General features: G+C 37.3%; 1 protein-coding gene across 2 annotated transcripts; it reads left to right on the top strand.

Annotated features, from left to right (window-relative positions):
• The first annotated feature begins 3,559 nt into the window (after nt 1-3,559).
• LOC131797732 (lysophosphatidylcholine acyltransferase 2-like) lies at nt 3,560-14,110 on the top strand. 2 transcript variants are annotated; one of them, XM_059115403.2, is made up of 15 exons: nt 3,560-3,788; nt 4,536-4,678; nt 5,373-5,590; nt 6,363-6,494; nt 7,023-7,064; nt 7,674-7,732; nt 8,924-8,958; nt 9,628-9,682; nt 9,876-9,905; nt 10,148-10,200; nt 10,573-10,698; nt 10,994-11,144; nt 11,592-11,690; nt 12,138-12,282; nt 12,624-14,110. In XM_059115403.2, the coding sequence occupies exons 1-15, from the start codon at nt 3,675-3,677 to the stop codon at nt 12,758-12,760; spliced, it is 1,539 nt and encodes a 512-aa protein (XP_058971386.2). In that variant the 5' UTR covers nt 3,560-3,674; the 3' UTR covers nt 12,761-14,110. The 2 variants fall into 2 exon arrangements, with proteins under 2 accessions (XP_058971386.2, XP_058971387.2); XM_059115404.2 differs by lacking the exons at nt 3,560-3,788; nt 4,536-4,678 and adding an exon at nt 4,692-4,713 and having other exon boundaries at nt 5,549-5,590.
• Nucleotides 14,111-14,971: the final 861 nt, after the last annotated feature.

Raw genomic sequence — 14,971 nt, 5'->3', positions numbered from 1 at the left:
ATCACGATCATGATCACGAGCTAGTTTGACCGAACTGGTGTACAACGGATCACTTTGGCTAGAACGATAGAATCGAGTGGAGTGCAATTTGGTGTGTAATCATACCAGTAATTACAAAATCGGACGACCGCTAAGTGGGAGTCCGATTTGCCAATCACAGGTATGATTACGCACGACACGAAGTCCTGTTACCAATTAATCATAACCATTACAATTTCTGAAAAAGAACAAATCAAAACGAGACAAAACAAAAAAAACAAATACTTTTATTTGAGAAAAGGTTTTCATCATAATCATCCAAAAAAATTATTAAAATCCTGAGCAAAAGCCAAATGCAAAGTTTGAATAGGAAATTCCCTAGTTTTGTATGGTAAGCCGTTGTTGATTAGGTCATTTAATCAATTCTGTGATCGGCGGATTTAGTTGAGTAGACTTGATATGATTGGCTGCTTTCACTGTCCGATTACAGGTGTTGGATTACAGCCAACTACCCGACCGCAACTGTACAGAATAATTAATGAAAATTAAGGCAGCGAATGCACCAGTCACATTTGAGGAAACCGTCATGGTTTTGATTACTAACGATGTTGTGCGACTTTCAAAAATGACTTTGAGTGGAACATTGCATGCTGGTGGTGTGGACAAAGGGGTTAAACTGAATGGTTGGCTGAGGTTGCAATGTCTATACTACAAACAAGTCTTCGATGTAGGTGGATTATACACAGAGAAACAAGAAAACATTTCAGTCAGCCATCTTTATTGCTCGCTCGCTCTCAATGCCTTAGGGTTGCGCATGCACAGGTGACCCAATTACAATCACTGAAGAGGTCTCACGGTTAAGTGCTACATGGCTCGCAGAGAAAACATGGACTAAATCTTATTGGTTGGCCTGGAGAACTTGGAAGGGTACGAAGAGGTTGATGGATTGGAATCACTTCCCTGATCCAAGCCAGAAACTATTCCGTTTCTTTAAAAACCATTTAATTTCTGAAAAATAATGAAAACCTGCGGAACCTGTGTTTAGGTAAGTTTTGGAAATAACTGAGTGCGTCACAATGTTTTAAAATAAACTTGTTCGCGGTGAGTAGAAAACCTGTCGAGAAAATACCCCTGTAGGCCATTTAGCCTCTGGCTTCGCATTACTGTTGTAACACGAAAATGATGAACTAAATTGTTAAGTGTTTTTATTGTATTCGAATACTCCCTATAAAAGCATTGGGATTATTCCCCTATGTAGAGCGCGAATAGTTTAAAACATTCCTGCTTGATTTTTATTCCTCCATTCGAAGAGGCTTGTATGATTGAACAATAAAGATAATCAATTAGTAAAACAACAGTAGTGTCGGACAAAACTGAGATCTAGCGCACGCGGTACTAATTGGGCAAGAGATTAAAAGAAAAAAATTGTTTCGGATTCCCGACGTCGAACTCTTTCAAATTTATGCAGTTTCATCTACCATCGCTTACATGCTTTTCCCTAAAGCACTTTGAAAATTCGCGATTAATTTATCGTTCGCCGGCGAAAGATGACTCTATGTGCTTGTTACACAAAGATCTGAGGCTTCACCAGTAAACTAATAAAAATTTGATAGATAATCTGTAAATGCTTTATTGTACTGGATATTACACGATTTCAGAGGAAAATGTACAGAAATAAATAACAAACAAAATGTAATTAAGACTTGTTATCTGCGTGGTTCTGAACCTGGAAGTAAATATGATGAACTGAAACGTTCATGGTAATTAGAGTCCACTTTGATTTCTTCATCATACTTAAGTACCATTGTTAGATGTAATTTAAAGGGGTAAACTACAATATCAGTTCTTGCAAAAAACCACATATGGCAATGCTGTTTTTTTTTCCAGTATATTATAAAATAACTAATGAAATTGGTATTTTGTTATCTCATAAGAGATTAAGACAACCAACTATTATTACTGTTTGCGTCTAGTTGACAATGCATAGGACTTGAAATTAGGTCTGAGCATTTCAACGGCGTCCATAACTTTGCCCCCATTTTTCAGTGAGGTCCCTTTCTACTTTCGCATTCATGAATTCATCATACGCGTGTTTTCTAACTTGGATACCAGAGCTTTGAATAGTCCATCCACGACTTCAGAATTTGAGTCACCTTCGACCGAGGATACAGATGCAATAAGCAATCGAAAATCCACTTCCAGTTCCTTGTCGTTAAGCACAGAACTCTGACACATTTCAAGAAATTTGGTCGGGTATCTTTTAAGGTTATCATCGCTTGGGAAATTGCGTACTCTATTGTCTAAATTCTTAAGAAAAGGGATACGTCCAGTCCTTGAAAAAATAAGAGTCCCTTCGTTCAAGTTCTTGAATACCTGGAATACTGGAATGATGACAATTTTTTCGGTCAGGACTTTGTACGTGTTTCTGGCATGAACGGAACACGTTTTATGAATATTTTAGCGACTCTCGTTTATGTGATTATGGACAAGATATAACTGATTAATGAATAACATAGAGCACGAAAAGAACCTTGTAATCCTCTTTATAATTTGAAACTTCTGATGAATGAATTACAATTGGCCTGCGAGACCTACTTTGTACCAAATCAAAATATTTCAATTGATGGAAGAATGGTGGCTTATAATTATTAAAGGACAAGTTGGAATAAAACAAGGTATAAAAGATGAACCCACTAAAAATGGGGCTTCAAATTAAGGATTCTTGCTAGGTCAAATTTAGGGTACAATTATAAATTTCAAGTATATACAGGGAAACGCCTTACACCAACCACTAATAGGTTAGTTGGGATATGATGTAGCAATGAGTCTGATGGATGGACTTTTTACGCGAGGGTTTCATTTATTTTGTGATAATTTCTACAGTAGTCCTAAATTATGTTTGGATTTGTTTCAAAGTGGTTGTTTTCTAACAAGGACAATACATGAAAATAGAATAGGCTCCTCCAGCTAAGGCAGAACGTGGAACCTACAGGTGGTTTCGCGATGGGCAAATTAACAATTAGTTCATAAGTCAGCGTGCGTTCATCGAGATATCAAGCACGCGGGAAGTTTGGAGAGCACTCAAGAAGCTAGAGTTGCTCTCGGCTACGGCTCGAGCAACTATTACGCATCTTTCATGCTCTCAAAACTTCCCGCGAGCTTCATATCTCAATGAGCGCACAGATGACGTATGAACCAATTGTTTTATAATATTTTCAACCCCATGGAAAATTTTTTTTCTCAAGGGATTTGTTTGCTGACGTCATGAGTGTGCACAATAGGAATATGAAGCACGCTCGCGCAATTGAATTTGATTAGACAAATTTACCAGCTGTTATAAAGCCTCTTTAACAAAATAAATGTTTTAATACATTATTTGGCTCCATGAAAAGCAACCTCTGCCCTTTCATTAAGGAAAAAAAAAAAACTTCACCTTAAAGTACTTTCCGCGCGGTGATCTTTCTGATCGCGTATTAAAATTTGTCCCGGAATTTTCCTTGTCCGCGTGAAACAAAGGCGCCTATCATACCAGCACGTCAACGAGATCGTCACCGAAACGAGGTTGTAAACTACTTTGTATATAATAAGTTGTTTTCATGAAAAGGTCACCGCAATCTGTACGAGGCCTTTTAGTTGTTATTACAAATATGCATGATTTATTCGGGACTTTTAATGTGCTTTAATTGAGGTAAAAGATGTCTGCAGCGCCCAAACCTAAAGTCCTTTTGCGCGCCAAATCTCTCGTGGAGCCCGATGTACACAATCCGTTCTCTTTCAAGTTAAAGCTCACACTCTGCGACAAACTCAAGGTAGTTCAGTTTATCTTTTTTTTTCTTGTTTGAAATGTTAAGAACACACAAGAATTAGAATGGTAGCAGTATTGGGTATCAAAGAACGCATTTGTAACGATAAATTTTGTCCACGATCGAATTAAAATTCACAGTGAGTTACTTTTATCTCAGCTGTCCAAACAGTATCAATGTAAACAAACATCCATCCCGCTGGTTCTGAACAATTTGAAAGCATAAATTACGCCTCGTCGTCGCTCCAGCTTTACATGTCACTTGAGCCAAAAAAAAAAAAAAGTATCCGTGAAAAAAGTCTCTTCTAATGGGCCCTATAGGGCCTCTTTACTTAGAAAGCTCAGTGTTTTAAGCTCTTAGTATTATACTCCTCATAGGCAAAGCCACTGTGTGAAGAAGAAACATAATTTTAAGCGTGGCTCTTTGAAGAATCCATAGATATTGACAAAAATGTTCACACAATGTTGAGGTATTGTTTGTTTTTTATGGGGGAGGGGGGGTTAGGGGTTCATAGGGAAAATGGTATCGGTTGCATAAAACAACTGAATGCTACTTTGCCAAATCCAGTTGCTTCAGCAGGGTTGTTGACAATGTCTCTCTTCCTGTAGAAGAGGTGAAATCTTCCTTCACAGCTCATGCATTTAGATAAAAAAAACTTAACACTCTTTTGTGTGATACATGTAGTTGTTTTGTCTTTAATCATAAGGATAATATTTATAACCATGTTATTTGTATACAATTTTTTTATTTCAGGTTGCAATTCTTAGTGTAACACTGTTTCCAGTCAGGCTCCTGTGCTTGTTTTTTCTCCTCATTGTGGCCAGTGTGATAGGAAAACTGACTACCCTGTGTATGAAGAAAGAAGAAGAACCAGAACCACTGTCAGGATACAGAAGGTGTTATTACCATTATTTTGCTTGAGTTATGTCAGGTCTGTAGTGCAAAAATTAGGAAGATAAAGTCTGTACTTGTGCCATGTTGCTCATCCAGCCAGAGCTTATCCTGGCTTCCATAGCATAAAGACACCAGGAGTATCATTACTCCCACCCTGAATGGGATACCAGTCCTTTGCAAGGTTTCCTTGCAGAATTTCATCAGACATCCCTAGTACATGTACACCCTTATATAATCCTTGGTGTAGAAAGGCATTGTGGAAGGAAAGTGTTTCTTCCATAAACACAACACCATGACTCTGCCAGCTAAGCTAAGGCCACTACCTCTCCCCTGTATCATGCACAGCTCACGTAGATGTACCTACAACTGAATAAAAGGGGTAAGTTTTTAAAGAAACTGTGGTGCTGCATCAGTGGGATAGTATAATAGGGTAATCAAGTATTATCAATGGAGTTTATAATATAAAGAACATAAAAATGCTTACGTTTCGAGCATTGGCCATTTGTCAATTGCTCTGACGAAGGGCTAACCTCAAAACATCAGTTTTGAAACTCTTAACGGTGGCTACCAGTAATTTATGTTCCTACAACTGAGTTTGAAATGAATATTCCTGGCTGTATACTGTAGTTTTAATTCTTGTGTCAGCAACTGTGACCAAAGCTTTTATTATAATCAGCATGCTGTGTTTTCATGTAGGATCATGAGAAAGCCACTTCGTGGTATTGCACGGGCAATGTTATTCTGCATGGGTTTTCATTGGGTTAAAGTCAAAGGCAAACTGAGCAGTTCAGAGGAAGCTCCAATATTAACTGTGGCTCCACATTCATCATTTATTGATGCCTTGGCATTGAGTGTTATTTGCTTACCTTCAGGAGTTTCCAGGAAGGAAAATGATTCAATACCTCTTGTAGGGGGTTAGTGTGAATTCAATTTCATAACATTCTAAGTTAACCCTTTAACCCCTAAAAGTGACCAAAATCTTATCTCTCACTACATTATCATCCCTGAATCACACATGAAGGTCATGAGAATAAAGGAAATGATCTGGAGGGGCTCTGAATTTTTTTAAAAAATTCTCCTTGTCAGTACAATAAAAAATGTGCAGAGAACAATATGGAGAATATGCACCCTGAATGATGTTCAAGTAAAAAGGGTGTTTTGCAACGTTGGTGGATGGAACATGTGGGACATTCTGCACAATTTTATGTATGAGTTGGTTTCTTTATCTGTACTAATCAAAGAGAAGTTTTTCTGTATCACTCTGGTACAAAAGTACAGTATACATTTATGTCATTATAGTAACATGAGAAAATAACATCATTTTATCAAAAATGTTTTTCATTTGAGAAGATAAAAACTAATAAGATTTCACTCAACACCTGGCTTTTCCATTTGGTTGTTTGAATGCCTACCATTTATTAGGGGGCTCATTATTCTTCTAAAGAAGATCAGACAATTTCAGGTTTCTTACCAGAATCCTCCAACTAAATTTTGATGACCAGAGCTATTAGGCAGATTTAGATGGAAATAACCAATTTGAATATTTTCCTGCTTCGACATTTCTGGATGAAAAATCTTTTTAAAATTCTTATTTTTACCTCATAGAAACCTTTTAATTGACAGTTGAGATCAATCCAAACCATCAAGTAATCAAACTAACTTCTAGTTTGTCTTAACTTGTTACAGGATGCATACGTGCATTACAACCTGTGTATGTATCAAGAACAGATCCAGATTCCCGAAAGAAGACAATCTCTGAAATCAAAAGAAGAGCCAGTTCTGGTGGAAAATGGCCTCATGTGGTGATATTTCCAGAAGGTAGGTAGTGTATTTTATTCAAAAGTGGATCATTGGATGATTCAATTCAAGAGTTTTCATTGCCATCATGGGCTATGAGCCATTCTACCATGCACACACATGAAGACAAGTGAAACTGGAAGTGTTTTTTACATTGTAACATTCTCTTTGTTCTTACAAAATAAAGTTGGGAAGAGTATATTTTGGGTGTTTTTGATGACACAAAAATTCCACTCATGCTTGTTGGATATGAGATGAATATAAACAACTTGGCCCTACAGGCCTTGTTGGCTATCTATCATCTCATATCCAAATTGCCCACCTGTGGGATGATTGTTTAATATCCATGACTATGTACTAGTTGAATTATTTTTCTTAGTTTCAAATTTTTCAGACCAGTTCAATTGTTTATTATTGAACTTCATTCTGTATTCTTTATGATTAATCTGACTCAAGCTAAGAAAAATCAAACTTGTTTGGAAAGTTCTAAACAGAGAGTATCAACCCCAAGTAACTGTCTAATGCAATACTTTGCATGTCTTCTTGTAGGAACCTGTACTAATAGGAAATGCCTGATCACTTTTAAACCAGGTTGGTAACAAATATTTTAAATCTTATTTGCTTTTAACTCTTTATCGACCACCAACACAGAATTTCTCCTGACAATACCAAGCAGACAGGTGATGATAATATTTAATAAAAATATCAATTGGGTATTATTAATTGATCCAATACAAAATTCTTCAAACTAACCTTATGAGAATTGTATAAAAGACAGTAATAAGAATTACCTATTAATAAGATCTTGGGAGTGAAGGGGTTAACCCTTAAACTTCCATGTGTGACCAAGACAGAATTTCTCCTTACTATATCTATACAATATCATGCAGACAAGTGATGAGAATAAAGAAAATATCAATTATGGAATTGCTAATTGATCTGATATCAAATTCCCCACACTAACATATTGAGAATCATTTGGCAGACAGTAAGGAGAATTACTAATGAGATCTTGGGAGTGAAAGGGTTAAGGATTGGCACAAAGTGGTTTTCTTTAGAAAGAGCTCATGATCTGGCATTTAGGAAGCTTTTCTTTGGCATTGAGGGATGATGAATTCAAGCTGTTAAGGGGACTGCATATTACTTTGAAATGTCTTCTATTTTATGACAGATGTTCATTTTCTTTTTCTGTGTTTGTAGGAGCATTTTATACAGGTGTCCCAGTTCAAGCTGTGGCATTAAAATATCCCAACAGACTGGTTAGTGTCAGGCACAGCATACTGACCAATCAGTTCAAATATTGATGTGCTATAATACTAGAGAAATAATTTTGACCACAGAGTGACAAAAAGTTTTAAGAAGAAAATATTTTCCTAAAATCCATAAAGAAAAATAATAGATTTACATAATTTTCAATGATTTCTCATAATTTCAGAAAATTATGTAACACTTCAGTGTGTTATACCACACTCTCCAATTGTTGTTTTTGTATTTTTTATCTAAAAACTACAAATTATCAAAAAGAACTATTCTAAAGAAAGATGTGTGGGACAAAGAAAAAATTCTGAGTCCCCATGAGGGGTTACTGGTTACCTCGCCACCAGGGAGACTCGCCACCAGCGAACTCGCCACCAAGGAACGATCTCGCCACCAACATACTCGCCACCAAGCGAAGTCTTCTTGCCACCAACCACCAATAAAGAGATAAACTACAATAAAGTAGTCGAGGAGAGTAGGATGTTCGAACGAGCACAATTCAAATCGGCTGATACGTTTGTGCACTTGTCTGTATTTAAATTATGACCTTCAGCGACGTGTTAGATGTGTTCCGTTCCTAACTCATGGACATCAAAACGTATCGTGTTTGTCTTTTGCACGTAAGCGAGGAGAAATTGCAAAACTCGATGCGAGGAATACAAACTTACTTTGGTTTCGAACATGCTATCAACAACATACATTTATAAAGTTTGAGTACAGACAAGCGAACAAACTTATCGGTTTCGAATGTGCTTTCGACAACATACGTTTATAAAGTTTGAGTACAGACAAGCGAACAAACTTATCAGCCGAACATCCTACTCTCCTCGACTAATCTCTTTATTGGTGGTTGGTGGCGAGAAGACTTTGCTTGGTGGCGAGTACGTTGGTGGCGAGATCGTTCCTTGGTGGCAAGTTCGCTGGTGGCGAGTCTGCTTGGTGGCGAGGTAACTGGATACCCCAAGAGGAATCAAAACTCAGACTTTCAAATTCTACACTCTGATGCCCTAGCACTGAGCCTCAGAGACTCTATGGTGAGTGAGGTCCATTACAAAGTTCATATATGACATACGTTTTTCTTTGTCCCACACTCGTTACCAGACAAAAAAACATCTTTCTTTATTTCTTAACCAAGTTCAAAACTTACCATCTCTCTTATTTTATTCAAGAACTATTCTGTTTTTGATTAACAGGACACTGTGACATGGACATGGTCTGGCCCAAGTGGGTAAGTAAGTTTGACTTGTTTTAACTCTTAAACTCCCAAGATCTGATTGATATTTCTCCCCTTTAGCTGCTACACATTTCCTTGTAAATTTGTTACAAGAATTTAGTGTTTGGTCAAGATAACATCTTCTACCTGATAAGTTTAAGTATTGTCACCACCTTTTTGTTGGATAACATTTGGATATCTTCGGGAGAAATTACATTTTAATCACCCTTGGGAACTAAAGGGTTAAGTATATTGAACTATAAACCATGCAGTGAATTCTTAGAAAGACAATGTTCAAATGGTTTTGTTGAACTGTGATTTTCTGACGGACAAGCTGTTGTTAGTATTGTACTGCATCTGTAGCTTTGAATTGAATGCATGGTACTACCAAATTGAAGACATCCTTTGAGATATAAATTCTGAAATTGCTGACAGAAGTAATTTGGTTTGCACAGGCCTGAATAAGTCCCTGATGAATCTGCCATTGATCATTATTATATCTTAAATTATTCTGTAGTGTACCTAGAGATTGAAATATTATCAATTTTTAAACTTGTAATTCTTTTTATTTAGTAGACCTAATTTATAATAGATTGTTCTAAGATAACTAATTTCTATCTAGTTTTATTAATACCCTGTACTTGATTCTTTAACAAATAAATGATTAAAATTGTTACCTTTTAGACTAACTCTTCTTTGGTTAACACTGTGCCAGTTTCATAATTACTTGGAAATTGAGGTAAAAAAAGTGATCATGAAATCTTCTTTCATTTGATGTGATGATATCAAGAGAGGATAGAGTATATCCTCATTTTGAATATATCTATTTTAATTGACAAGTGATCAACTGCTTTTCTTAGCTTGTTTGTAAAGTTGTGAGTTTCACCATTTGCTTCTGATTGGAATGTCTTAAATTTTCTTTTCCATGCTAGATTCTGCCAGTTTACAAGCCTGATACAGAAGTAAGTGACATTTTCTATTTTTGTTTTGCTCTTATAACAACTACATGTATATTTGAACCGAACTAGCAGTAAGCTTTAAGCAACAAGTTGTAGACTGTTTTCTGAGTATTCAAAATATATTAGTTTCCTATTGAAGTGGCATAGTTTTTAAGTTTAGTTTGCTGGTTTTTTAGATAAACACAAAAAGACAACACTCCAACTTGGAGGAGATGCAGAGGCTAAAAGTTTTTCTTTCTTTTTAGGAAATCCATGATGGAAAACTTTATGCAAGGAATGTTCGGGAACAAGTAGCAAGGTGCCATCAATATTTAGTTTGTCTTTTGATCCAATTTGTAGCACTGTTTCCAGTTTAAGACCCTTTTTGTTTCCTAAAAGATCACATATTTCCATACTTCTGATCACAATTTTGAGAGGGGTGATTAGAGGCGTGTTTTAAAGTTGGAATCACACTTGTGACCCCATATTCTTTTTCATTTTTGTCAGCATGGAAATTACAATAACTTGGTTTCCTGTTTTTTTCCTTTTCCTTTTCTTTATAGAGTATACCATTATTAGCTTACCTGCATAACAGGTGCTCTGAGAGAACTAATTAAAAGATTTGTTCTGTGGTCACTGATACATCAATCATAAGTGTGAATTTGAAGTACGTAGTTTCTCCCTCTTGCAGATTTCTTAATGTTCCTGTCACTGAACACACCTATGAAGACACAAGACTAATGGTACAGGCCTCTCAGCAGAACCAACCATCCATGACAGGCTTGGTAGAATATCAGAAGATAAGCAGCAAACTCAGGTCGGTGGATGTTCTCATCCTTTTCATCCTTTCCTTTTGAATTGCATCTCACACATAAGGCACCACCTATTGAATAGAATTTAGGAATGAAAAGAGGCCCGAATAGTAGCTATAGTAAATACTTACAGATCTAACTACGAACGCTCACAACAAATTTTGCTTTACAAGCCTGCCTTGTACGTTCTTTGTCAAATGTGTGGGAAATCTTTCCTTAGCTACATACGAGTTTAAAATCAGATTGCTGATCAAAGTCGAGGATGCTAGGACCGATCACTTTTGCTTATTTTTCTAACAGCATGAAGATGGATACAATGAAGGAGCTGTTGGATAAATTTGCTGAAATAGACGCTAATAGGGATGGTTTGGTTGATATAAACGAGTTTGCCAAATATCTTAGCCTGCCTGTCACTAGTCATGTGAAACATCTCTTCACACTCTATGACAGGGTGAGTCTTCAATGAACTTTTAAGTGATGATACGACGTTAGGCTCCTTACAAGAAATGGCGGCTGTTATTTTTCATGCGTGCGGCCTCAGGTCAGGTACGCACGTGTCTATATCAGTGTTGGGAATTGGGTGCTTGTTTTTGTTTGCGTTCGGTTACGTGTGCGTGCAGAGGAGTGTATTCGCGCGTGGGTCGGCGTTTTTGCTGGTACCACTTCATGAGGGTAAGGAGTGTCGTGCACGAGCGTGATGTGGAAGAACGGGTGTACATTTTTTGCTATGCTTTATGCTGGTTTCTTTTTAAGGAACGAAAACTCGTATGCTTCACGCGGATTTGATACCACCAACGCTTTCTTGATCTCAAAACAACACAGACGCTGCGATTAAATATTTGCCGTTAAATGAAAAGAAATTATTTTTTTCAAATGACGATTGTTGTTTTCCTGTAAGGATGATTCAGGTTTCATAAACTTTCGGGAATATCTCATTGGCTTGGCTCTTGTGTCGCAACCAGCGAACAGTGAAGAGGCTATGAAGCTAGCTTTTCAGGTTAGTGTCAAAGAACCAAAGAACCAACCTTTCGAATAAACAGTATGTCAAATATATTTTTTGTCTCCTTCCCTTTGATTTTAGCTCTTCTTGCGAAGACAGTTTTATTGAAAACATCTGGAGCTAACGCTAGTTGGTAGGGAGTCAGTTGATCATAGAACAGCTCTTAATTAACTGTTCTAAAAGCAAAACCAAAGTTATCACAACAGCCAATCATAACAAAGTTTTGCGTCATCAAGAGCCAACGAGGACTCTAAGTGAAAATTGGCAAACTACCAAAAGCGCAGGAAAACGCGGGCGACCAAGTCACCATTGGTTTTCGTTTGGTGTCTGATTGGTTTAGAGCATGGCATGATTTTTCTGGACCAATCACAGACCGAAGTAAAGCAATCACGGATTAATTTCGACGCTTAATTGAATGTCACTCCATCATTTCATTCCCTTAAGGTTTTTGATATGAACGGTGATGGGCGAGTGGATGAAGCAGAACTACGTCATATTCTTCAGAGTGCCTACCCTTCCATCACAGACCTGAACGTCAACTGTTTGTTTAATCAGGTGGATGTGAACCACAGTGGATCCGTCACGTTTGGTAGGTAAACTGATGTTTCTTCTTACTTCAATCTTCAGTTCAAAGAGTGTCCTTGATAGCTAGCAAATTCGCCAGCGATACTGACGCGCGTGTTAGTAGCGAAGTGATCCTCATAGGGGAAGTATATATAATTGAAGAAATTGCAGCAAAACAAATCTGAAAAAAAGAGTTAGGCTTTGACTGTATTCGGACTAGGCCTCCACATCGGGAAGTGGGGTTAGGCAATTTTAATGGGCTTCTTAGTGTTTCCGAAGAGGATGTAATGAGAACCAAACATAAGAGTTACAAGAAAAAATTTGTAAACGTACTCACACGACATATTTATTTTTACTCGTTAACAGAGGAATTTCGGGATTTCACCTTGTTGCACCCAGAGTATGCCTTTCTCTTTACCCATTACACGAAGGAACAAACAGAGACAACGGGAGAGAGCAGTCACTCAGATCATGAACATCCACAAACAGCAGCCAAAGCTTGAGAAACGCACATAAGGAGATAAAAATCCATTGCGTCTCTTGCCAAGATAGTAAAATACAGCCTTAATTATCTCTTCTTGGGGTTCCACACGTTAGGGACTGGGTTATTACCACTTTTTATGACTTTGATATTATTCAACGATTATTAAAGGGTATTAACGGCTTCTTAATAGGCCATTTCCGAATTAAGGTGCTGAACCACTCGTATGAAAAATGAATTTAATTTGCATGTGAATGGAAACGTATAATCATATGAAAGGATGAGCACCAGGACTCGCTTTGAAAAAGAAGCCAAAAGGTTCGGAAATGCGTTATTTATTAATTTATTATTGCTTTACTTCGCCCTTCGATTGGTCTAAAAAGCCCGCGCCACCATTCCAAGCTATCAAATGCAAAACTAAAACTAATCCCAATTTGGTCACTCGCATTTTCCCGCGCAGGTCGCATGGTGTTTTTTAGTTCTCATCGGTTAATGATGATGTCAACCTTTGTTCTGATTGGTAGATGTGATTGGTTGTTTTGATTGGTTTGGTTTTGGTTTTGGCTTTGGTTTTGCAACACTCAGCTGAAAACTGCTCGTATAGATAAAAGTTGTCAAGTGATTCATTAATCATCGATCGTTTTCAAAGCGTAGAGAGTTTTAATTTTACCGCCAGCAGTAGCTCATCTTCGTTTGTATAAAGGGGTTTTTTTTTGGGGGGGGGGGGGGGATAAGTGTAAGATTTTTTTTTTTAAGATAGGAGACGTTTTCTTTGTCTCACACTCTTGACAAAACGTATACATATCAATGCAGTTTATTTGACGACCGGGTTCAAATTAACTATCTATTAATTTATTCACTTTATGGCTTATTTATATATTTATGAAACCGCTTCTATACAACTTTGCACAGACGTTGATTTCTTCCACATCTACTCGACAGTACTGTACGCAATTTGGTTTTAATCTGTTTTGCATTGTAATATATACCACACTGAAGATAAAATTGATGACATATGCCAAAATTAGTGAGAGGACTTCAGTTAAATTGAAAGAAGTTTACTTGGGACGTGACTAACTTAAAAGTGTTTACGTCTGTGATCATAGAAACTATCATTAAGAAAAGCCGATTCATTAAAGTTATGATCGTGAAAATTACAATTTTTTCGATTGTGACAGGGCTAAAAATTAACTCCAGTGCTTGAAGGCCAGTCGGGGCAAGTTTCCTTGACTTCTTAGTGGCCCATCCCAAAATGAAGTAGCCCTCGATTTCCTCTAGTTTAAAATGAAAAACTTGAATAAACGCCCCAATGACTTTCATGGCATAGAAACGAAGAGAAAGTTAGTCCAATTAAACTACATATTGAGCTTTATTTTTAACTTTGTATTTCGCATAATTTACATTGCAACTTTTCGAAATTCTGTGGCATAGTCGCACATCGGGCGTTCAAAACTTAGCTTTTGGTGGCCCTGGTCAGTTTTAACTCGCCACTGGCAACCGTGCGACCCCCAATTTTTAGCCCTATTGTGATTGGTTTAAGAAACTCCTATTTTCCACTAATTCACTTGCCAAGTTGTTGTCCGACAGTTCGCGGAAAGTTCGATGAGCCAATGACATCCAAAGCTGTAGTTTGAATTAACCAATCAAACAATTAAAGAATTTACGCCTCCTTCCTCAGTTTTTTAATGTAAATTTTCCCTTTCTTTTATAACTTGGCTATTCTACTTTTCTCGGCTACTGTAATTTTTATTATTAATTGGTAATAAGACATCGTGCCGTCCAATTCGGTCTGTAATCAAACTCGAAGTAAACGCTGTCGTCCGATTTTTTAATCACTGGTATGATTACCGACCGAATTGGACTCCACTCAGTCCTATTAACATAGCCTAGGTGTAGCCGTACCCTCCCGCGCAAGGTGAAATAGAACCGAGGGAACGTCCACGTTCCCTCGGTTCCATTTCACCCTGAGGGGGGAGGGTATGGCTACTCGTAAGCTATATTACCATTACTTAACAACTAGGACAGGACATGCTAATTAATTCGGGACGCTTACAATTAACGACACTGGTGGAATTGGATTCAGTTAATAACTTCTGGGTATTACACAATGGTAGTTTATCGGGAGCCTAAAGCAGACTAGTAATTGGTAATTGCATGCTATCATCATGCCGCGATGATTTTTTTCCTTTTTTTTCTCTTGATTTCATTTTTTTGTTCGAACTTTTTCCTTCTC

This window comes from Pocillopora verrucosa, chromosome 3 (genome assembly GCF_036669915.1).
Source record: "Pocillopora verrucosa isolate sample1 chromosome 3, ASM3666991v2, whole genome shotgun sequence".
Lineage (NCBI taxonomy): Eukaryota > Metazoa > Cnidaria > Anthozoa > Scleractinia > Pocilloporidae > Pocillopora > Pocillopora verrucosa.
This window is presented reverse-complemented; position numbering and strand designations above follow the sequence as displayed.